At 35.3% G+C, this 25,620-nt stretch overlaps 1 protein-coding gene across 1 annotated transcript in view; it reads right to left on the bottom strand.

The window, feature by feature from the left end:
* Positions 1-25,620, bottom strand: part of LOC136029574 (rhodopsin, GQ-coupled-like) — a 254,215-nt gene that overhangs the window by 178,814 nt on the left and 49,781 nt on the right. The window contains exon 2 of the mRNA XM_065708071.1: positions 7,801-7,935. Within this exon, the coding sequence (XP_065564143.1) occupies positions 7,801-7,935 (135 nt within the window). The remainder of the gene's footprint in view (positions 1-7,800; positions 7,936-25,620) is intronic.

Raw genomic sequence — 25,620 nt, 5'->3', positions numbered from 1 at the left:
GAAAATATTACTATTCATCTGATTTGCACGAATATGCACACTTTCTATAGCTCACCTGTTCCTTTGCCCCCTTTAGGAGAAAGCTATGATTTTTGTTTATTAATGAAGCCTCTTTCCAACTTTAATCATACATTTTCTGTTACCCGATTTTCTTATCGTCCCATTTCCAATGACGGTCTTCTCGAGTTTGGATCTTGGATTACTAATGAAACCTGGTCAGCTCTTAAATCTATTTATATGCACAGACAATGGGACAGCCAAGAATGTTGTATATTTGCAAGTTTTACGTAGTTAAAAATATATATTATATATATATATATATATATATATATATATATATATATATATATATATATATATATATATATCTATATTCACAGGTGGGACACAGGGACACAACTACAGTGGCGCGTAACTAATATGTCGCGTAACGACTTACGCGCGCGGGAGGGCTTTGGGGGGGGGGGGGGGCGCGAAGCGCCCCCACCAACGACACAGGGAAACAACAACAATGGGGACGCCAGGGGCACAGGGGGATATATAAATGACGACGGGGACACAGGGAATGCTCGATTAGCAATCACCATTAACAAAGCTCAAGGGCAATCATTAGAATAATGAGGTATAGATCTGAATACTGATTGTTTTTCCCATGGACAATTATATGTTGAATGTTTAAGAGTCGGTAAACTTGACAATCTATTTCTATGCACAGACAATGGGACAGCCAAGAATGTTGTATATTCGCAAGTTTTACGTAGTTAAAAAATATATATATATATATCTATCTATATTCAGAGGTGGGACACAGGGACACAACTACAATGGCGCGTAACTAATATGGCGCGTAACGACTTACGCGCTCGGGGGGGGGGGGGGGTGGCGCCACCCCAACAGCTAGTATAGATATAAAAATAAGTTGTTTGTGTGTCTGTCGAGTGACTTCATGTTTGTGTGTCGACTGACGTCATGTTTGTCGACTGACGAAATTACAGACCAGGACATCGGACACAAATGACAACCGGGAAACCGAGACATAGGGAATATAAATGACGACCAGGACACTCAAAGAGAAAGCGACCGGGACATAAGGAATGTTCGATTAGCAATCACCATCAAGAAAGCACCGGGGCACAAATGACGACCGGGACACATCTTCTATATATATAAAAATAAGTTGTCTGTGTGTCTGTCGAGTGACGTCATGTTTGTGTGTTGACTGACGTCATGTTTGTCGACTGACGAAATTACAGACCGGGACATCGGGACACAAATGACGACCGGGACACTGGGACATAGGGAATATAAATGACGACCGGGACACTCAAAGAAAAAGCGACCGGGACACAAGGAATGTTTGATTAGCAATCACCATCAACAAAGCACCGGGACACAAATGACGACCGGGACACAGGGAATATAAATGACGACCAGGACACTCAAAGAGAAATTACAGACCGGGACACCGGAACACAAATGACGACCGGGACAAAAATGACGACCGGAACACATAAAAATAAGTTTTCTATCTGTCTGTCTGTCTGTCGAGTCACGTCATGTGTGTGTGTTGACTGATGTCATGTTTGTCGACTGACGTCATTATAAGGATTGAGCTGTATGTCGTCATGAAGTTGTTTGTCGACTGACGTCATGTTTGTCAACTGATGAAATTACAGACCGGGACACCGGGACACAAATGACGACCGGGAAATCGGGACACAGTGAATATAAATGACGACCGGGACACTCAAAGAGAAATTACAGACTGGAATACCGGGACACAAATAATGACCGGGACACAGGGAATATAAATGACGACCGGGACACAGGGACACAACTACAACGGGGACGCTGGGGCACAGGGGGATATATAAATGACGACTGGGACAGGGAATATTCGAAGAGAAATTACAGACCGGGACACCGGGACACAGGGATATAAATGACGACTGGGACACTCAAAGAGAAATTACAGACTGGGACACTGGGACACAAATGACGACCGGACACAGGGAATATAAATGACGACTGGGACACAGGGACACAACTACAAAGGGGACATGGGGGGGCACAGGGGGATATAAAAATGACGACGGGGACATAGGGAACGTTCGATTAGCAATCACCATCAACAAGGCTCAAATCAATCATTAGAATAATGAGGTATAGATCTGAATACGGATTGCTTTTCCCATGGACAATTATATGTTGCATGTTCAAGAGTTGGTAAACCTGACAATCTATTTATATGCACAGACAATGGGACAGCCAAGAATGTTGTATATTCGCAAGTTTTACGTAGTTAAAAACATATATATATATATATATATATATATATATATATATATATATATATATATATATATATATATATATATATATATATATATATATATATATATATATATATATATATATATCTATATTCACAGGTGGGACACAGGGACACAACTACAATGGCGCGTAACTAATATGGCGCATAACGACTTACGCACGCGGGGGGGGGGCTTAGGGGGGCACGAAGCGCCCCCACCAACTAGGTGTTGGGGTGGCGCTTTGGTGGCCAATTGAGGAGTCTTTCGAAGTGGGATGCTCATAACTCATTCACTGCTGCTGGTTTGGTCAAAAGTACACCAGATGGGTCTCAAACTGGGCCATTGACGTTACGCTTCTTTCCAAGGATGTCACTTGTGATCTGATATAGGGCTCTAGAGTCTCCTCTCTTGGCTGCTTCATCTGCAACTTTGGCTTTGCTCTCGATCAGGGTTCGGTGGTCATTACTTGCGCTCTTCTTTACAGCTTTGCCTGCTTTGCGGTAGCGTGCGTTTTTCAAGATTAAACGGCCTGGTGTTTGGCTTTGAAGAAGGGTTTCTTTTATGTGTTTCCTCTCCCTTATGAGATTACAAGTTTGGTCCGAGAGCCATTGGTCTTTAGGGCGTTTCTTGTGCCCCATTTTTGTCACCGCCGTATGGAAGGAGTTTTTCACGACTTCCCACAGCTCTTCTTGGTCTGGAATTTTTTGGCACGGAAAGTGATTCAAATCTGTTAAAAAGTTCGATCACGAAGTTTTTTTTACTTTGGTATGAAGTAGTTTATCCGAGTCAAAAGGTTGGGTTGGATAAAGTACCTGTTTAACAATTTTCTTCAGTTTGACTTTAAATTTGGCTATCATTATGTTGTGATCTGACCCTACATCAGCTCCTATATGTGAACGTATGTCCATAAGGCTAGTTCGCCAATTGGAACTGACTAGGAAGAAGTCAATCTGATTTCTGGTGGTGCCATCTCGAGAGGTCCAGGAATATTTGTAGATACTACGGTGTTGGAACAAACTCACACTAATAACTAGGTAATTTGAGAGCGCAAAATCGATTAGAAGCTCACTATTTTCGTTCCGATTACCGAGGCCATGGGAGCCCATAGACCGGGGGCAACAATCGCGGTCGCCACCAATTTTTGCATTGAAATCACCAACAAAAAAAGCTATGTAATGTCTAGGTATATCACTGGCAACCGGTTGCAGGGTTCTGTAAAATTCTTTCTTTACATCATCGCTTGCTTCGTTTGTGGGTGCGTAACAGACCAGCACAGACAAATTTGCATGCTGGCTGGCCAACCTAGCGGTAAGAATTTTGAATGAAACTGGCTGCCACTTTAAAAGGGATATAGTGGTTTTTCTCTTCATCATAAGGACAACTCCGTGTTTTCTCCTTGACTCTGGTCAACTGAATATGATGCTGTGCCCACTTGGCAACTTTTTGAGGCCTGAACCAGGCCTTCATACCTCGGACAGAGTTAGGATGTCTAGATCGTGTTGGCTCATTTCGTTCAAAAACTTTTCAGTCTTGGATAACTGGGACATTCCTCGAGTGTTCTAGAATCCAAATTTGAAGGAATTTTTCCCTGTCAAAAATCATATCCAGGGGCGTGCGGTTGTCATAAAAACAATCAGATCCGAAGCTATTCTCAATAGATGTTTCTGTTGCCTACAGTTTTTTGCAAGAGTGAGTCACTAGCCCACAGCCAAGCCCTCCCTATTTATCCTGGCTTGGAACAGGCTGCATACGCAAGCCAGGTAAAAATTTGAGGCAAAATTCTGTGTGATTATTTGATTAATTATTTTGCTTGTGTGCTTATTCTATGAATTTTAATTTTTGTTTGTTTGTCATTTTCCGTCTTTTCTTTTGTTTTTTTTTCCTTTTTTTTATACTCTATTTGTTATTGTATTTACAACGGTTCATAAATAAATTCAATTCAATTCAATGGTTGGAAGTTAGTACGCAGTTACTAAGCCTAAAAGCCTCTACTAAGCCTACCAAGTTTCAAATTTAAAAATTAGATGCAAAACAAGAGGTCCTCACAAAAAGAATTTACCAATACCAGGATTTAGCTTGTGCAGATTCTGGCCAATAGACCGATACGAATAATCTTTATTATGAAATATCCTGATTCGCTCAGATTAGCGTTAATAAAACCTCGGGAATAGGAAAACTTCATTGTAAATAAATCTTAAAGAATTGACAAGATTTGCATGGGTAACTGTGAGACAAAATGTGTGAAAGTAGGTTCTTTACTTTTGGTAGGTTCAGACAGATGTTAAGACTGGAATATATTTGCTTGTCATGCCAACCTAATGGCCAATTTAAGCCATCTATTTTCCTTGTTTAGCAGCTGTATTGAGTTGAATAATTCAACTTTTACAGAACAATTGGTAATTGCTACTATACAATATCAACAGCTACGAAAATTGATGGGAGAATTTCTCGATACAACAGCGACAGCTATGGAAGAGGCAATCCTGTGCAACTATAGCCACAATTTAAACTGTTCGTTGAAGCGATTCATAAATATTTCCTATCATATTAGTTTTTGGTGTTTGTGTATGAACCTTGAAATAGCGTCTTAAAGGGTATTGAACGATAAATCTATACTAGTTTAAGTGACGAAATTTGAGCACAAAACAAGCAGTGGCGTCAATTCACGTAGGTGTAAAGAGGAGAGGGGTGAAATTTATTTTCAAGACCTGGGGAATGGGTTGTTTATTTTTTTCATTTTTTTGATGAAAATACCATAAAAGGTATTTTCCAAAAAATATCAACAAAGCTATTCATCAGAATATATGGGGGGGGGGGGGCAATAAACATTGTCAAGGAGGAATGTACCATATTTTCACCTCTGTATTCCCACTGGCCAATCGACACAGCTTAAAACAGGCGCTAAAGGCTCTCAACCGGATCCCCCCTGACTAACACATTTTTTAAATTTTTCTTGACAACATTCGTATTCTAAGTATGAAATTTTTTTTGTTCCCTAGATTAAAATGAGAACCGGGGAAACACGTGCCTCATAATCTAGTAGCCTCACTAAAATACTTCCAATTTTTTCTGTTTCTTAGATATAGTTCAATAGCTTACTTTTTATAGCGTTTAGTTTCTTTACTTCAATTTACGAATCTCTTCCTCAAAGTTCTCAAATAACATCAAATAAAAAGATCCGAAATATGATTGTTAACTGGATTCAATTACATCTAATAAGCTTTTGGCAGATTTTTCATCAAAATTTTTAAAACGTCCAAATTTTTGGAAATTGAATTCCGTCAGTCTTCATCCATTCTCATTAATGAGACGACAATGAAAGTCGTTTGCATAGAAAACTGTTTAAGTGATATCAAAGAGTCACTTAAACTTTATTAAAACTATTTCAGAGACTATGCTTCTATCACGGGATAGACGGAAGGACTAGAAATGAGCCTTTTCGGAAGAACACCTGGGAAGCAGTAGCAGGCAGATATACACGAGATAATTTATTCTGGAGGAGGGACACGTTGGCTGAAACCTTACAAAATAGGTGAACCACCTGGAAAGGATATTGATAAATATGGAAAATATTAGTAAATATTTCAACATTCGGGAGGGAGATGACCACATGCACCATAAAGTTGATGTACTTTAAAGTCCTGGTTATGAACAAATGATAGAATAAATGAATAATATAAGAAGACGTATAAAGAGGAGAAGGATTAAGGAGAAAAAGAAATATGCAGTGCCACTTATTTCTGTTATTTAATGAAAAATACACAAAAGCTTTTCGGTCGAGCTAAATTTAGCATACGTATACGTATAGTATAACTTACAATGATTAATAGAGTCAAAACAAAAACGATCAGAAATTACCCTAATCTTGGTAACAATACATCAAAACTATCAAATTTTCATGCTTATTCAGAATATCATGAAAAGAGAAATCACCAATGCTACAGCACAAACACAAAAAAAAAAAAAAAAAAAAAAAAGAGACAGAAGGAGAAAAGGAAGACTTTTTTCCTAAATTAGTGATTAATATAGACCAGCACTTGAATGAGGCCTTAACCCTACTCATCCATACAATCACATAGGTCAAACTGCATAGCCACACACAATCAACCATAAAGAATAATCCATGGACAGGCAGTCATGTCGTCAATAAGTATAAGTCAAAGGCTCTAGTGTCTTTTTTTAAGTGATCAGGAATACTGGATTGCAGCTAGCTCCCCTCCCCCATCTATTTTATACAGTCTTCTAATCAAAATTTTGAGTTAGTCATTTCGTTCTAAATACTTCAACTTATTATTATTATAATGTTATAAATACTTTTATAAATACTATAAATATTACTATAACTGTAAGTATTTTGAACGAAAAATCTAATAAATATTTCTTGTAGGATGACTTAACTCCCCCCCCCCGAGCCCCCGGGGGATGGGGTAATAGCTATGAACTTTGCTCATGATTTACACATAGTATTGGCTATAGGGAAGTATACAGATACGTTTCAAGGGAGATTTTACGGTGAAGGAGGGGGACTATGTGTGAAACCTTTTCACGGGGGAATTTTTGTGGGGGAGAGATTTTTCATGGAGGGAAGCTGGATATCCCGGCATTATTTAGAAAAATGATCAGCAATTAATAAAAAAATAATTTTTTCCAATTAAAAGTAAGGAGAAACATTAAAATTTAAAACGAATATAAATTATCACGAATATGACGGGACTACCCACTCCTCAATACCTCGCTCTTTACAGTAAGTTTTTTTAACTTTAAAGAAAACTTATTCTAATTAAACGGCTCTTGTGTTTCAGGAGTAATTCTTAAATAGTTGGAACAAAAAGTCAAACTTTAGCATGAAGAGCAATGTATTGAAGGCAACCCTCCCCATTTTCGTAATAATTTAGTTTCGTTTTAAGTTTTCATGTTGCTCCTTACTTTGAGTTGAAAGAAACTTGATTTTTTTTTATATAAATCCCTTAAAAGCTTGAGTTCAATCAGTGATGCTCTGTTTCCACTGATAGATTTAGAAGAACATTCATCCCTCACATAGTTGAAATTTTAAATCAATAGCCCCCCCCTCCTTTCTCTCTCCACTTTTATCTAATAGTTTTAGTGTTTATTTTGCAATTGCGAACTTTGTAATTCTTTCTAGCTAGATTTTGTTTGGATTTGTTTTCTCTGTTTTAACTTTACAAGTTTTTATCATTTGACTTTTTATTACTTGCAATTTTATGATTTTGTACTCAAACTAAAGTGTGAATTCGGCCCTTTTGGCTTGTGATAGCCGCTTTGTTGAAATAAATCTTATCTTATCTTATATAAAATCGCATAACGATTTAAATCATTTGAAATGCGTAAGTTACCTGTTGTTATAAAAATATAATCTTTTCCAAAAATGAGGAACGGCTAAAAACAAAGAAAAAAAAATACCGTAATTGCGACTACTAGTTGGATGGCCTAGTCAACTTCTGAGTTTTCAAGCATAGGATCATACCTGTTTCTCCTTAAAGAAAGCTGCAATAACAAAAATATTTCCAGATATTCCAACGACAGTTACAGAAGCAAGGTAAACAGCGTAATATGCGTATAAAGAATCTTCGCTTTCAGGTCTGTTGCTTATGCCTTCTATCTAAAAAAAGAATATTTAACTCAGGAACTGTTTAATAGAATTAAAACAAGTAGCGTAACGAAATTTATACTAATAACCATTTGAGCGTAAAAAAATTGAATACACCAGTACTATCATAGTTCATGATAATAACCAGCATATAAAGAGTCCTCCTCCATAGTAGAAGACACTCTAAGTAATAGCAGCTTATTAGAAAAAATTGTACTAGTAAAAGTAATGCAATTTTTACGGGGGTTACAAACTGTGGCTATATTTAAGTTAAATTTACTTTTCAAGTATGTAAGCATAAGGTGATATTATATTTTAGAAAAAAAAGAAAACATGTAAAAGAGAGCAAAAATCTAGTTCTCAAATAACACAAATAAATTAGAACTAATGAAATAAATCTATCTTTAGAAAAATTATTTGTCTATTCTTTGAAAAGGATAGTTATTGATACCACTTGTCAGTGTGAATTTTGAGCTCTAGTGCCTTTTTTCCAGCAGTAACAAGTATCGTTAACGAATCGTGTATTCGTTACAATACCCGTAGACATGCACTGTGTGAGTGTGAACTTTGGGGGTTGATAGATATATATGAAGCATCCATTGATTCTAATACTTAACACAGAGCATCACTGATTGAACTCAAGCTTTTAAGGGATTTATAAAAAAAAATCAAGTTTCTTTCAACTCAAAGTAAGGAGCAACATTAAAACTTAACACGAAACTAAATTATTACGAAAATGGGGAGGTTTGCCTTCAATACCTTGTTCTTCATGCCAAAGTTAGACTTTTTGTTCCAACTATTTAAGAATTACTCGTGAAACACAAGAGCTATTTAATTAGAATAAGTTTTCTTTAAAGTTAAAAAAACTTACTGTAAAGAGCGAGGTATTGAGGAGTGGGTAGTCCCCGTCATATTCGTAATAATTTATATTCGTTTTAAATTTTAATGTTTCTCCTTACTTTTAGTTGGAAAAACTTATTTTTTAATTAACTGCTGATCATTTTTCTAAATAATGCCGGGATATTCAGCTTCCCTCAATGAAAAATTTCTCCCCCACAAAAATTCCCCCGTGAAAAGGTTTCACACGTAATCCTCCTTCTTCATCGTAAAATCTCTCTTGGAAGGTATCTGTATACTTCCCTATAGCCAATACTATGTGTAAACAATGAGCAAAGTTCATAGCTATTTCCCCATCCCCTGGGGGCTTCGGGGGGGGGGGGGGTTGGGGAAGCTAAGTCATCCTACAAGAAATATTCATTAGATTTTTCGTTCAAAATACTTACAGTTATAGTAATATTTATAGTATTTATAATAATATTTATAACATTATAATAATAATAAGTTGAAGTATTTATAACGAAATGACTAACTCAAAATTTTGATTAGAAAACTGTATAAAATAGACGGGGGAGGGGGGCTAGCTGCAATCCAGTATTCCTGGTCACTTAAAAAAAGGCACTAGAGCCTTTGAATTCTGATCAAATGAGCCCCCTCCAGATCTCCTCGGATAACTGGTTCGATACCATCATCCGTGGGAGAAACAGACAAACAAAAAATAAAATAAAATAAACACACATCCGTGATCTTGCTTCTGGATAAAAAATGCAAAATTCCACATTTTTTTATATAGAAGCTTGAAACTTCTACAGCATGGTTCTCTGATATGCTGAATCTGGCGGCGTAATCTTCATCGCGATAACTTTATGCTTTGGCGGTGTTTCTGCTCTTTTTCAAAATGTGATCAAATTTTCTCAGGCTCGTAACTTTTGATAGGTAACATTAAAATCTGATAAATTTTATATATTCTGAATAAGCATGAAAATTTGATAGTTTTGATGTATTCATTGTTGCCAAGATTAGGGCGATTTCTGATCGTTTTTGTTTTGACTCTATTAGTCTTTTTAAGTTATACTATACGTATACGTATGCTAAATTTAGCTCAACCGAAAAGCTTTTGTGTATTTTTCATTAAATAACAGAAATAAGTGGCACTGCATATTTCTTTTACTCCTTAATGCTTCTCCTCTTTATACGTCTTCTTATATTATTAATTTATTCTATTATTTGTTCATAACCAGGACTTTAAAGTACATCAACTTTAAGGTGCATGTGGTCATCTCCCTCCCGAATGTTGAAATATTTACTAATATTTTCCATATTTATCAATATCCTTTCCAGGTGGTTCACCTATTTTGTAAGGTTTCAGCCAACGTGTCCCTCCTCCAGAATAAATTCTCTCGTGTATATCTGCCTGCTACTACTTCCCAGGAGTTCTTCCGAAAAGGCTCATTTCTAGTCCTTCCATCTATCCCGTGATAGAAGTATAGTCTCTGAAATAGTTTTAATAAAGTTTAAGTGGCTCTTTGATATCACTTAAACAGTTTTCCATGCAAACGACTTTCATTGTCGTCTCATTAATGAGAATGGATGAAGACTGACGGAATACAATTTCAAAAATTTGGACGTTTTAAAAATTTTGATGAAATTTCTGCCAAAAGCTTATTAGATGTAATTGAATCCAGTTAACAATCATATTTCTGATCTTTTTATTTAATGTTATTCGAGAACTTTGAGGAAGAGATCCGTGAATTGAAGTAAAGAGACTAAACGCTATAAAAAGTAAGCTATTGAACTACATCTAAGAAACAGAAAACATTGTAAGTATTTTAGTGAGGCTACTAGATTATGAGGAACGTGTTTCCCCGGTTCCCATCTTAATCTAGGGAACAAAAAAATTCATACTTAGAATACGAATGTTGTCAAGAAAAATTGAGAAAAATGTGTTAGTCAGGGTGGATCTGGTTGATAGCCTATAGCGCCTGTTTTAAGCTGTGTCGATTGGCCAGTGGGAATACAGAGGTGAAAATATGGTACATTCCTCCTTGACAATGTTCATTGCCCACCCCCATATATTCTGATGAATAGCTTTGTGGCTATTTTCTTGGGAAAATACCTTTTATGGTATTTTCATTAAAAAGATGAAAAAAATAAACAACGCATTCCCCAGGTTTTGAAAATAAATTTTAAATAAAATTACTCCGTATATGAAATGGGTTGTCCCCTCCGCAATCCCTCGCTCTTTACGCTAAAGTTTGACTCTTTGCCACAATTCTACATTTTAAAACAATTAAAAACTTTAGCGCAAAGAGCGAGGGATTGCGGAGGGGACAACCCATTTCATTTACGGAGTAATTTTTGTTCGTTTTAAGTTTTAATGTCGCTCCTTACTTTCAGTTAAAAAAAAACTAGTTTTTTTATTTAATTTCATTAAGATCTGATCAACCGTTCGTAAGTTAAAATACTTCAATTTTTCTATTTCTTGCGGAAATAGGGAAAACAACTATTTCTAATTTCATCTGGTCCGGTCCCTAATACGCCTGCCAAATTTCATCGTCCTAGCTTACTTGGAAGTGCCTAAAGTAGCAAAACCAGGACCGACAGACAGACAAACCGACAGACAGACAGACTGACAGACAGGCAGATCGACAGACCGACAGAATTTGCGATTGCTATATGTCACTTGGTTAATACCAAGTTCCATAAAAACGATACGACCACTCCTGGGGAAAAATGGCGTAATTTGTGTTCTTTAAATGTAAATAGATATTATACCAATCTCATGAATTTTTTTAAAATTTAGGCTGTAAACATCTTTTTTCAAACTCGTGACCTATCTGGATCATTATTTCAGGCTAGAAAATCCCATGGTACTAATTAAAAAAAAAAACTATAAGGGGCCTTTTTCAAGAAAAAAGTTATACATGTAGGTATGTTGATAGGTAAATATAGATTTAAATATCGGGAGCCCGGTGGCGTAGCCACCGGGCAACAAAACTCGGCATCTTGCAGACGTCTATATAGGGATTAGCTATGTTCCTTTTGTAATGTCGTGTTCGTCATAGACATAAAACAATACGTTCATTTTGGGGGGGGGTGATGATATGATTTATTCTGTTGAAATGTACTCATAAATATGACGTCAATCATATGATTTGTCTTATCAATCATTTGTTTCTTGTCTAATTTTGCCTTTATCATAGTTACTGAAAAAAATACAACCACTACTGAGATGTGACGTGTATATGCTTTTCAAATGTATTCATAAACATGAAGTCACTGAAATGAATCTTTAAAAAAAATAACGCTCTTAAGAAATTTATTTATGTATTTTTCCGAGTGTTAAGGGTTCTTTTCATTGACCGTTTTTTTTCAAGTATTAAGTACTATTATTAGGCTAATGAAGTGTTTCATTTAAGCGCTTTATGATGATCGCTGATCAAAGTTTATGTTATTAGTGCCTTTCATTTATGTTATTGTACTGTGTTCATGACTGTATATTTGGCTTTAAAATACACTTATCAATCTATCTATCTGTAAACCTGTAAGCTTAATCACGTAGCAAGTTGATTTTATCCAACAAAAGAAATAACAAATCTTAAAACATTCTGGTATTTTAAAGTTTGAATTATAATTATTGCTCAGCCACCACAAATATTTTTACAGTTTACATAATAAATCTAGCAATTAAATATTTCTCAACTTTTCTTCATCTCTTAAAAATACATTGCATGTACTTATAACAAAAGAAATTTGGCAATGATGTTTTTGGAATATGAAATGAAAATGGTATGTCTATATTGTCTAATAAGCTTCAAAATTACCAGTTTCTCGTTTTTAAGCAATTTAATGTCTTTTCATACTGTGTCTTATCAAAGGTAATCAATTATTGAAGCAAGGCTGATTTCTAACACAAATTCTCTACTAAGCTTCAAACTTTATGTTTACTATTGTAATCCCTTGTTAAGATATATACAAATATTTTTGCAGTTCCCAGTTTTTTACTTTTTACGTAATTTAATGCCTTTCATACTGCAATTTTTTTTTCAAAGATATTTATTTTTCCCAAAATTAAGGCTCTTAACGAATTTTCTCAAACTGCTGACCTATCTAAATCAGTTCTTAGGCCAGAATATATAAGGATGCCAATTTTCCCGAAAAAATGTTGAGTCGTTTTCTAGAAAAAATACACACATACATACACAATTATTGCTCACTTATAAAAATAGTTTATACTCTGCATATACGCTTGGAATCAAACAGTTCGTGGTAACGAACTCTAGTAAGGAGCGACACGGCTCAATAGTAACCAAAACTCTAAAAAAATGGAATTTTGATACCAATAGCTACATCAAAAGAATTGCATTTTAATGCTGATTTTAAATATATAAGTTTCATCAAGTTTAGTCTTACCCATCAAAAGTTACGAGCCTGAGAAAATTTGCGTTATTTTAGAAAATAGGGGAAACACTCTCTAAGAGTCACAGAATCTTAGCGAGAATCACGCCATCAGATTCAGCATATCAGAGAACCCTGCTGTATAAGTTTCAAGCTGCTATATAAAAAAATGTGGAATTTTGTATTGTTTGCCAGAAGGCAGATCACGGATGTGTGTTTATTTGTTTGTTTGTTTGTTTTTTTCCCAGGGGTGATCGTATCGACCCAGTTGTCCTAGAATGTTGCGAGAGGGCTCATTCTAACGGAAATTAAAATTTCTAGTGCCCTTTTTAAGTGACCGAAAAAATTGGAGGGCACCTAGGCCCCCTCCCACGCTAATTATTTTCCCAAAGTAAACGGATCAAAATTATGAGATAGCCATTTTATTCAACGTAGTCGAAAAACCTTATAACTATATCTTTGGGGACAACTTACTCCCCCACAGTCCCCGTGGGAGGGGCTACAAGTTACAAACTTTGACCAGTGCTTACATACAGTAATGATTATTGGGAAGTGTACAGGCGTTTTCAGGAGGATTTTTTGGTTGGGGGGAGGGGTTGAGAAGAGTGGGATATGCTGGGGGAGCTTTCCATCGAAGAATTTGTCACAGGGGAAGAAAATTTCCATGAAGGGAGCGCAGGATTCAGGGGTCATTCTTAATGAATTGGGACACAATTTAAGCTTTAGTGTAAAGAGCGAGGTACTGACGAGGGGGAGAACCCCCTCATATATGTAATAAAAACATGAGAATACAAAAGTTCTTTACGTAAGCTAATTTATAAGTTACGTATATCTTTTACTAATAAAAAGATTCGTAAAAAATTTAAAGTTCTAGTTGCCTTTTTATTTAACCGAAAATCGGAGGGCAACTAGGCTTCCTCCCCCGCTTGTTTTTCCTCAAAATCATTCGATCAAAATTATGAGAAAGCCATTTAGACAAAAAAAAATAAATTATCAAATTTCGTTTTAATTATTCCTCTGAGGAGAGCCAAAATCAAAACATGCATTGATTCAAAAACGTTCAGAAACTAAATAGAAAAAAACAAGCTTTTTTTAACTGAAAGTAAGGAGCGACATTAAAACTTAAAACGAATAGAAATTATTTGGTATATGAAAGGGGCTGCTTCCTCATCAACTCCCCGCTCCTTACGCTAAAGTTTTTTACTGTTTTAAATAGAAGAGTTGAGAAAAAGAGTCAAACTTTAGCGTAAAGACTGGGGCGTTGATGAGGAAGCAGCCCCTTTCATATGCGAAGTAACTTCTGTCTGGTTTAAGCTTTAATGTCGCTCCTTACTTTCAGTTAAAAAACTTGTTTTTTTTTACTTTCAGCATCAAAATCGGATTCTTTCGATGTAATGATATTTGTGAGCTTTTTTTGGATTTTCAGTTCAAAAATTTCACGGTAGTTAACCCTGTACACCGACTGACCTTTTTAAATATAAACTAAAATTCTAAAAATGATTCGAAATCTGCTTTTTATGCTGCACTGACTTTTAAATAACTGCCGTGTCCACAATACGTTGAAAGTTTAGAGCAGAGTAGGGTTCTAGGGTGTGGTAGCCCCTATGATACATAAGAAATATTTTAATTTTTATAAGTGTTTATGCTGATTTTTTAACTTCTGAAATTTTGCTTTAGAAACTTTTTTTTTTCGTTTATTGATAACGATCGTTCAATTATCATTCACCGCCGCGAACAGTTTGGACGCATTTCAGACTGGGTAATCCCATCAGAAAAAACAGAGTTTACTTACAAAAATCAATTTGACTAAAAAAAACATCGTTGTTTTACTTGCAAAAAACAATTTCACGAAAAAAACTGGTTGGGGGTTCCCTTTACTGGCCCAAAATTTGACGTAGGAACAACAGGTAAAAACAACAACAGGCATACAAGCGGGGTTATTTTGCTTCCCTATCTGACGTATACTTAGGGACATTGTGATTGGCTAGAGAAATGTCACAACTGATATCACAAAAATAAATCACTGGAATTGAAGCACACTTCTTGACTAGGAAGCATAAAACACGAATCTATCTTTTTGTCCTTAGAACTAATTTCACCTAGGTTAGTCCTTAAAGTAGTTTTCAAACTTCGTAATTTAGAGTTAGAAGCAAGATTGCTGCACCTAAAATCAGTAAAGATTTCTTGAAACTTAATACAGTTCTCACACTGAAATTAGTTTAAATTGTTAATCAGAATTTATATTTTTTCGTCGAAAATTTGTATTTGTTCTATTAGCTCCTGGAACATAACTTCGCTTTCTTATGTTTTACTGCATGGCATACATTCAGAGAAAGCGCTACATGACGAATCCTATCAAGTTGACAGTTAGTTTTATTCATGAAAGACCGAATTTCTAACGTGAGAGTTCGTGTTATTTAGGGTCACATTCTAAGCCTAGTCGGATGTGATAATTAAAGGGTGACATATGCCATATCAGTAAGTTGTGGTACGCTATGTGTGTGTCGTTTGTAAACTCAGCACAAGGAATCGAATGGTACATTCAGAACTATCTCGAATTGTCTGCATTCAGAACTATCTCGATACGAAGATAAAATGAAACATATGCCACTTACTGGTGTATGTCTTTTTTTTATCAGGTCTTGTTGCATTTCAGAATGACAAGAGAGGATTATCTTATGGAGCTGTGAAAGGGGGACATTTGTCTCCTTTGTTGTCAAGGAAAAGGGAGACATACAGCACAAGATGGAATAATTATGAATTAGCTCAGAAAACTTGAATTTAATTTACATCATCGAAAAGAGCAGAAGAAGTTGGTTTAGAATGTGTTCCATTTATCTCCATTAGTCATATTCATCAAAGCAACCACAACGAAAAACTTTTTCCCGTTATTGGCTTTCCTCAAAGGTTACAAAAATGGTGTACGTCGCGCTTTAATTATCACAGCCGTAGTTAGCTCTGTCAAACTTTTTTTTGCTCTATTCTCGTGTCAGGAACGTGTCAAATATAGCTACCAATTGGCAGGGCAAAATCCTGAAGATGGAGTGGTAAATTGTTTATTATTGTTATTGCTTCTCTGTTATATATTTTTTAGAACTAACTAATTAATTATTCCTACATTTCTTAGTATTTATCTCTTTATAATTTACATTAGAGTTTCTCTTTCTTTTTTTCAAGCCTTATTTTTCTTGTCAATAATTTTCTTTTTGGTAATCTTTCCCTTTTATATATAATCTTTCCAGGAACGACTCTTATGGCTCAGGTTGCTAGTAGTATTTCGATCAATTAGAATATCTTTTGATACATTTTCATTCTTGGAGAATAATCATCAAAGAAATATTTTTCCTTACTTTAACAAAAAGGATAAAACTAATCCAACTTAAAGGAAAATCAACTTTGAAAATGATTAAATTAAAAAAGGGCTGATGTTTATTGACCTTTGATCTTTGATGGTGAGCCATATTATTAAATTATTTTTTTTACGTTTATTAACATAATAAAAAAAATATAAACTATTACAGATATAAATCCCTACGCTAGGGAAAAATTTAAATTTCGCTAACATATAGCAATTAAATACAAAAACATTTCTAAAGGCATCCTAAATTAATAATAAAAAAAAACAACAAAAATGTTCCTAGAAGCATCGTAGGTTAATTAAAATAATAATAATAAAAAAAAAAAGACAATCACCTTCTCTCAACCCCCCCCCAGGGCAACAACTACCATCCAAATACAAATCCATCCACCCCTTCAACCCGTTTCTCCCTCCAGCCCTATAGCCCACTTACATCCCCACGCTAGCACCTGTGGAGGTGCTAGCCGCCCTAACACTCACAGGAAGCGAATTGCATACAGAAGGAACAAGATACTTAGAACTTTTAAAACAGTCTAGCTCAAAGAGTTTGCGGGAATAGATTTTGTACAAAATAAAACGCAAACATTGCCAGTTGATATTCCCTTATCTGTCCAACATTGAGTAGCCTTAGTGACATAAAACATGCACTGATGTCTTTCACATTTTTTACGTAATTCCCAACTATTCTTGCTGCTTTATTTTGTAGAATTTGCACACGCTTATAATTATCATAAAGATTGCTGCTCCAAACTAAACATCTGTATGATATATGAGGGTAGATTACTGTAAAATATATCGTGCAAAGAGTACGTTCCGGCAGAATATGCTTCAATCTCCTGAGAATGCTAGCTCAACGTGCAGTTTTGGCGGAAATAATGTCGCTATGATCCTCCCACGAAATATTAGAATCAATGTGGATGCCATGGTACCGTAGTGACTTAACTTGTACAACAGGCTTTTCACACAATAGGACTTCACAACTTACATCAAGAGAATCACCCACCCTGCAGAACGTCAGTAAAAACGTCTTCTTTACATTCACGCATAGCAAACATAAACTCTTAAACACCTCCAGTCTTTTGATATCATTATTAGAGATAGAGATAGCTCTCAACATTATTGAGATAGCTCTCAAACTATCTTAGATAAACTCAATTTATTCCAAGGCTTCTCATTCAATGAAGTAACACTTGGTAGTCAACCGTGTCAAGCGCTTTTCTATTGACAATGAAAATTGACATAGGTCCGTTACCCGAGTTTAATGCTCTGTTAACACTTTGAACCAGGTGCTGTAAGGTGTGCGTCATAGGAATGAGCTTACGAAACCCAAACTGTGCCTGACTCAAAAGCCTATTCATCTGAAGGTAATTATAGAACCGTTTATGTGTATGTACCAGTTTCTCGAGTATTTTTGGAAGGATAAGTGGAATAAAACTGGGTCTCCAGTTTTTTATATCTGCCTTACGACCACCTTTGTGAAGGGGAATGATGTTCGCCAATTTAAAGTGCACCAAAAAACTTCCCTTTTCTAAGGAAATATTAATGATAAAAACTAGACAGAGAAGAATATATCCTAAAATCACTTTAAGAGCTTGAAGGGACACACCATCAACACTGGCAGAATTAGACTCATGTGACTGCACAACTTTACGCCCTTCTTCACTCGTACACGGCTAAATTCCCATGTTTGATGTTTAACCACTGACATCTTTAATAGTATTGGAGTTTACTTGATTATATTTGTTGCTAACACTAGATTGCACCTCGGAGTCAATATTCAAGAAAAAATTTGCAAACTGATTTAAAATTTCAGTTGAATCACCACAGTTACATCCTTCCAAATTTATGTCTCCCGTGGTCTTTTTCTGTTACCACCCATCATCTGATTTAAAATATTCCATGTTTCTTCCTTATTACCTTTACTTTCCTGCAGCTAATTTCCGTTATAGTCAGACATAGTTTTCCTCCTCAGTTTATTCACCAGAGTCTTTGCTTTGTAAACAAAATAAAAGACTCATCACTTTTCGAATCTAGATAAGTTTCCTAATTCCGATTTCTTAATTCTATTTGGTCAATCATCTCCTCTGTTATCTATGGTTAGCGGAGAACAAGCTTCTTTGATTTAAAAAATTTACTGAACACGTCTGTTAATGACTTCCATCAGACAATCCAGGGCTTTAGCAGGGCATTCTTTCTTTTCAAACAATTGACTCCAGTCTATTACACTCACCTCCTCTGAACACTTTAGGAGATTTTTTTTTCGTTATCTGAAATTTTTTTTTTTTTCTGGACTCGTTCAACATTAAAGAAAAATTGTAGCAGAGAGTGGATGATTATCAGACCCAGGAAACATGATCACATCGGAAAAACTTCGATTCAAATTAATCGAACGAACAAACACATTATCAATAATTGTTGGAGATTGACTCTTCAGTCTCGTTGGAATATTCACCGGTGGATATTAATCATTTTATATCATAAAATTTGAGAAATTACCATTTCGACTAGAAAGATCCAATGCATTAAAATTAAAATCCCCCATCACTATATGACTAACACCATTTGGGACTTTGTCAAGGAGCTCATTAGATCCATCAGTAAACTTATCCAAGTGAGCGCTAGGAGGCTTAAACATCATACTAATTAAAGCTTTTTTGGTTATTAAGTCTATTTTAGATAATATCATCCTTCATACCGCTCCTGGACTCTCCCTTCACCAAAAGTACAATACCACCTCGGCCTAGTGAAATGCAATTTTTCCCATGTTGGTTGTACCCTGAAATGGATAGAGCGAAAAAGACTGACTTACACACAAAAACATTTCACATAGCCCTACGACATCAAACTGGGAAGAAAAATCATCTATTAACTGGAGTATATCTTAGTAAATTAATGTCACATGGGCTTTCCAAGAACATAAATACAAACATTGGTCATTGTCAATTGATAAAGCTCATATAGCGCACGCAGATAAAAACTATTTTTCTTTTATTTAATTGGGTTACAGGGTAATCATCATCACGGGCGATTTATCTAGATAAATAATCCTTAAGGCTAAATTTTGCTACTTCAGACCTAGCCATCTCTTACCAGAAAAAAAAAATACACATAAAAGAAAAAAAAGAAACAAAATAAAGTAAAAGCAAAAACAACAAAAAATAAAAAGTAAAACAAAAAATAAACAGTCTCATGACGTCTGAGACTAAATACAGTCAACAATAGAGCAGGTTTTCTTTAATGGTGTCCCTAGACTAGACTTTGCCAAAATCTGACCATGATCTGATCACGAATTTCGCTGACCATACTTGTCTTTTTCTGTGTTAAAAATGTCCTAGGGACGTTTTGTTAGAAAATCCGATAAAAAAAAACTCCAGTTGAAGCAAGTCTAGCTTTTGCTTTTCGGGCTAAATCTTTGCTAGAAAATTTAACGATGATCGGCTCAACTCTAATAGAACTTTCTTAATGCTGTGTAGTCGGATTATTCAAGTGGAAACGGTATGCCTTACACAAATCAGAAGACTGGAGGTCAGTCACATATATTTTTCTATTTAATTTGCGAGATATTGTAGGTGACTTGCACCAGGTAAATGCTTGACCCCATGACATTTGTCAAAGACTCTTTTGATCAAGGACTCTTGATCATAATCATCTAGCTCTTTTTCTATTCGACCAATTCTCTCCTCCAAATTTTCAATTTGAGTTCTCAACCAACTTAGAGTCTGCTCAATTTCCGCAAACTTTGGATTAAACTCGAGCGTGACTGAATGATAAGCTTGGTTGACTATCAGTTCAGTAGTCTCTTAGAGTGACCTTGTGTCATAAACTTTTCAGTCACTTCCTTTGTTATATTTTCCAGCAGATCACTTTTTGTCTTCTACAGCTGGGCTTCTGTCGCAACTAATTACTCGTAAATCGGGGCGATACTCGAAGAAACCGAGTAAGACCCTAATTTATCACTTACTTTCAGGGCTAAAAAAAGTCTTTTAAGATAAATTTAGGGGTAAATGTAAGGGGTAATAGTAAGTTCTACAAATGCTTTTTAACAGGAGGCGCGGATGGATATGTCGTTTTAGGGTTGCATTCTTGAAGATTCGCATCTATTAGTCTAAATTCATCGTAACTACCATAACAAAAGACCAGATAAGTGGACTTTCCGTGTGGATTCTTTCCTATTTGCATAACTCTCTCGGACCATAAGAGATACTTCCCGAATTTAGTCGGCGCAACATCAAACTGCTTGAAACGCTGCTTAATTAACAGTGTCTTATTATTAGAAGTAGACAAACAGAGCAAAAATACTTGTCTTTCAATTCGGGCTGATACTCACTAATGCATCCAAGGGGATTCCAATCATACCCGTGTGAAGTTGGCCCAAAATACTTTCCTGTATAGCACTGAACAGTGTACGTTCACAAACAGGGCCAACAAATTGCCAATTTCACAATAAATTATTCCTCCAAATACCATTAATTTCAATCCTAATTTGAAAAACTTATTTATGCAATCAAAAGTTCTTTCGCAACAACATATTTAATTCATAACGGTAACTAGCTCAGATTATGAACAATGTTTGTTTGTTAAGAAAAAACTTGCTCCAAGCAAGAAGTTTCCTGAAGAAAAGTTAAGAGCTACATCAATCCTAAGCCGAGATAAAATAAAGTCAAATAGTAATTCAAGCGTAAACGAACAAAAATCACTATAAATAAATGAGAGACGCCCAAAAAGCACAGAAATTACGACAGCCAGATGCAGGGGTATGCCTACCAATGACCAGAACACCATTTGCACTTTAATGAAAACATTTCTATTTTGTGTTGTGTGTTTATTTGTCACAATATCAACAATAAAGGAAAAAAATGGCCTACAAAATAACCAATAAAGTGAAAATTGACAATTTAATACAAATTCATAATCATTCTGGAAATTCTCAACAAATTTGGATTTTAAAACGTTATAAAAGAGAATTCGTTTGACGTATGTTTTGTTTCTAGTAAAGCGCAAAATAAGGACGTTCTAGCCTTTAGAAGGTACAGGGGTGTTCAGTCTACTTCAGTTTAGGAAAAGTTTCTGTTTGTCATAAGTTTGACTTGATTATTTGTATAGTGGCATCTGTACGTTTTGGGTTTTACTTATCTACTGACCGTAATTCATGTTTGTTTTAAATTTGAATAACTATCTGACTTAAGCTTTGCTAATTTTAGATTCAATCCAGCTCTTTGCTTTTCCTTGAAAGAATTCTTCCCTGAAAAATCCCCTTTTTAATTGTTTTCCGTCCTCTTTTAATTTAAATAGTTTTTTATTAGTTAATAAAACGCATATTACTGAGACATTTTTCAGTTTTTCTCATTAAGCATCTTGATTTTGGCTTGTTATTTATATTTTCAACAAAATTCTGTATCAAGTTTTAAGAACAATTGTTGTATAGAGCGGATGGGTGCGTATAGTATTATTCAAATAGATGGCTCGAAAATCTACACAAACTTTGGCCTTCTATATGGATAAAGCCATTCCGACGACCACCTTACTACAACATTGAGAATAGACAATTATTAATCAACCATCCCCTCAATATACACTGAAAGTTTCAACTTTACTGCCTTAGCCGTTCTTGAGGTATCGCAGAAACACCTTTTATATGTGAGTTCTCCTAAAATGCTGAAGTCAAAGAAGCCAAAATAACAAAAGTATGCATTCTTATGGGGAGCTAAAACCTTTTTTCTTCATTGCAGCAGAGAAATTGCTGTAGTTATTGTGTAGTTATTATTGTGTTTAGCAAATTATACTTTATTTACTCAAATGTAAATGTTTTTTTAATAGTAATTTTTTCAAATTTCTTGGTTTGTAAGTATGATGGTGCATAGCTGCAGCTACTACTTTCCTAATTTTGGAAAGTAAAGAAGCTGAAAATTGTAAAAGGTTTTAGATCAGATCAAATCAGAATAAAAGCTCATTACAAAGCCAAAACTGTGTATTTTTTCAATACAAAGATGGTTTAACTGCACAAATTTATGCGTTTTTTTTGTAATAAAGTTTGTAAATTTGTTTGTTTGTAGATGCAGGTGGTACCGTAAATGTATCTTAGTTTTGAAAAAAGAACTTAGAATCTCTAAGAGGAGATACCTGGGATAAAAAAATCTTTACAAAAACAGAATAATCCATCAGAATTTTTTCATAAAAAGGGGATACTTTAGTAAAATTTTTACTACTAAAATTAACGTTTCTGCAAGAATCATATAGCTGAGTTTTCAATCCACCATACAGGATTTTTGACAGAAAAAAGGGTGTTTAAAACTCTAAGAAAATACAAGGCAATTTTAAAGTGTCTTGACGGCTGGAGAATGGATCGACTTATAGTACACGCATAAATTGGAGAAAAATAGGTTTTGAGAAACTTTGGAGTAGAAAAAAGGGTTTAGCTAAATTTTTTTAATGCCAACGTGGGGGCATACAACTTTAGGTTAGGGGCATACAACGTTAGGTCGTGAGCCTGACAACGGTAGGTGGATGTCCTTTTCAAGTGGTTAGCCTAGGATGCCACTCGCAGAATGTCGGGAGAGGAATCATCTGAACCACAATTTCACGCTCGCATGGTAGAAAACTGATAATAATAGGCCAGCTCTTTTGATTTATATCGACATGAAAATTCTGTTTTGTTTTTTAGAGTTTTGGTTACTATTGAACTGTTTTTCTCCTTACTTACAATTCGTAACCACGAACTGTTTGAAAAGAAGTTGAAAACTTCAAAAGGTGATAACCATGATATGAAAAAAACTCTTTACAAAGCTAAAAACATGTATTAAAAGTGCCTACCAATTTGAATGTTTTTCTATAGTAAAGTTTTCAAATTTGTTTGTGGATGTAGGTGGTACATAAATGCATCTATTAGTTTGAAAAAAAGTATTGAGAACCTATAAAAGAAGAAATCTCGGATAAAAAGAAAGACCCTTTATAAAAACAAAAATCTTGTATTTTACTTACAAAGATTGTCGGAAGTACGTCTTATTGCTGATTATGTTCCCCCCTTTTTTTTTACCAGGAGTGATTGTTCTGAATAAATAGAATGTCGGAAGAGGAATCGTCTGAACCAGTATTTTACTTTCTAGTTCCCTTCTAAAGTCGCAAAAGAGATCGCATGGCAGAAAACTGATTAGTTCTATTAATTAATAGCGTAAAACAATAATTGTGCCTGGGTAATGGCCGTAATGCTATCGAACGAAAAATATAGTAGGTTTGCTAATTTCAGTTAGACAGCCGAAGGTTTCAGAACTATCGAAAAATCTCTCAGTAAAGTGTCAGATTGACATTGGGACTGAGAATTTTTGGATATAATAGATATGATGAGTTAGTTTTGTCAAGGTCACCTCCTTTTTGGAGGTAACCTTGAGGGAGGTTTCCCTCTTTTCTAAATTATACATGCTTTCTTATACCAATAACTTTCAATGGGTGATTTAAAGTTTAATGAGCTCTACTTAGTAGGGGAGCAGCATAAAAAGAGCATTCCTTAAATTTATATGTTATTACTGAAATTCTTTTTTCGGAATTCATTCTCTTTAATTTGTATCTGTTTTCGGTCCGTCTTTTCTTTAGTGTTTGCTACCATGATAGGTTTGATGACTTGTTTTCAAAAGGGTTTCTTTAGTTTTGGTTACTATTTACAAATGGCAGGTGGTTCTAACTGCCTTGTATCCTCCAACTTCACCAAATAGATGAGAAATATAGCTTTGTCTAATAAAATCTATTGCTTTATTTCACAACCCTCAAGATGTGGTAAAATGCGTTGCATTAAAGAAGGTCTTTTAAGATATACTACCTCAGTCAACTTGTTATAACAAGTTACCAACACCTAGTAGGTGGGGGCGCTTCGCCCCCCCCCACAAGCCCCCCCACGCGCGTAAGTCGTTACGCGCCATATTAGTTACGCGCCATTGTAGTTGTGTCCCTCTGTCCCACCTGTGAATATAGATATATATATATATATATATATATATATATATATATATATATATATATATATATATATATATATATATATATATATATATATGTTTTTAACTGCGTAAAACTTGCGAATATACAATATTTTTCGCTGTCCCATTGTCTGTGCATATAAATAGATTGTCAGGTTTACCGACTCTTCCACATGCAATATATAATTGTCCATGAGAAAAACAATCCGTATTCAGATCTATATCTCATTATTGTAATGATTGCCCTTGAGCTTTGTTGATGGTGATTGCTAATCGAACATTCCCTGTGTCCTGGTTGTCATTTATATATCCCCCTGTGCCCCCCGGTGTCCCCGTTTTAGTTGTGTCCCTGTGTCCCGGTCGTTACTTTTTCCGTGAACAAATGTCTTAAATACCGTTAATGACGTCACCGTCATAGCAAAAATGACGACAACTAACTTCATGACGTCAGTCGACACAGAAACATGACGTCACCTGACAGACAGACAGACACACAGACAGACAACTTATTTTTATATATATAGACTAGCTTTTGGGGTGGCGCTTCGCGCCACCCCAACAGCATTGTATATACGTCATTGTATCCCCCTGTAGCCTATATACATTCGTTTTTTAGTTTTGTTTTTCTCCTTTATTTTTTTCCTTTTTTAGTTTATTTAGATTTTTAGATTTTTTAGTTTTTTTATTAGTTTTTAGTTTTTTTTTTTCTTTTTAGTTTTTTTTTGTAGTTTTTACCTTCTTTTTAGTTTTGTTAGTTTTTTTTTTTTACTTATGTCCTGGTCGTCATTTATAATGTGTTTTACAATATACTAAGCATCGTCATAACAAAAATGACGACAACTAATTTCATGACGTCAGCCGACACAGAAACATGACGTCACCTGATCCACAGATCCACAAACAGACAACTTATTTTTATATATATAGAAGATATATAAAAATAAGTTGTCGGTGTGTCTGTGTGTCGAGTGACGTCATGTTTGTGTGTCGACTGACGTCATGTTTATCGACTGACGAAATTACAGACCGGGACATCGGGACACAAATGACGACCGGGACACCGAGACATAGGAAATATAAATGATGACCAGGACACTCAAAGAGAAAGCGACCGGGATATAAGGAATGTTCGATTCA

This window comes from Artemia franciscana, chromosome 7 (genome assembly GCF_032884065.1).
Source record: "Artemia franciscana chromosome 7, ASM3288406v1, whole genome shotgun sequence".
Classification (NCBI taxonomy): domain Eukaryota; kingdom Metazoa; phylum Arthropoda; class Branchiopoda; order Anostraca; family Artemiidae; genus Artemia; species Artemia franciscana.
Note: the sequence above shows the minus strand (reverse complement) of the source record. Positions and strands in the feature narration are given on the sequence as shown.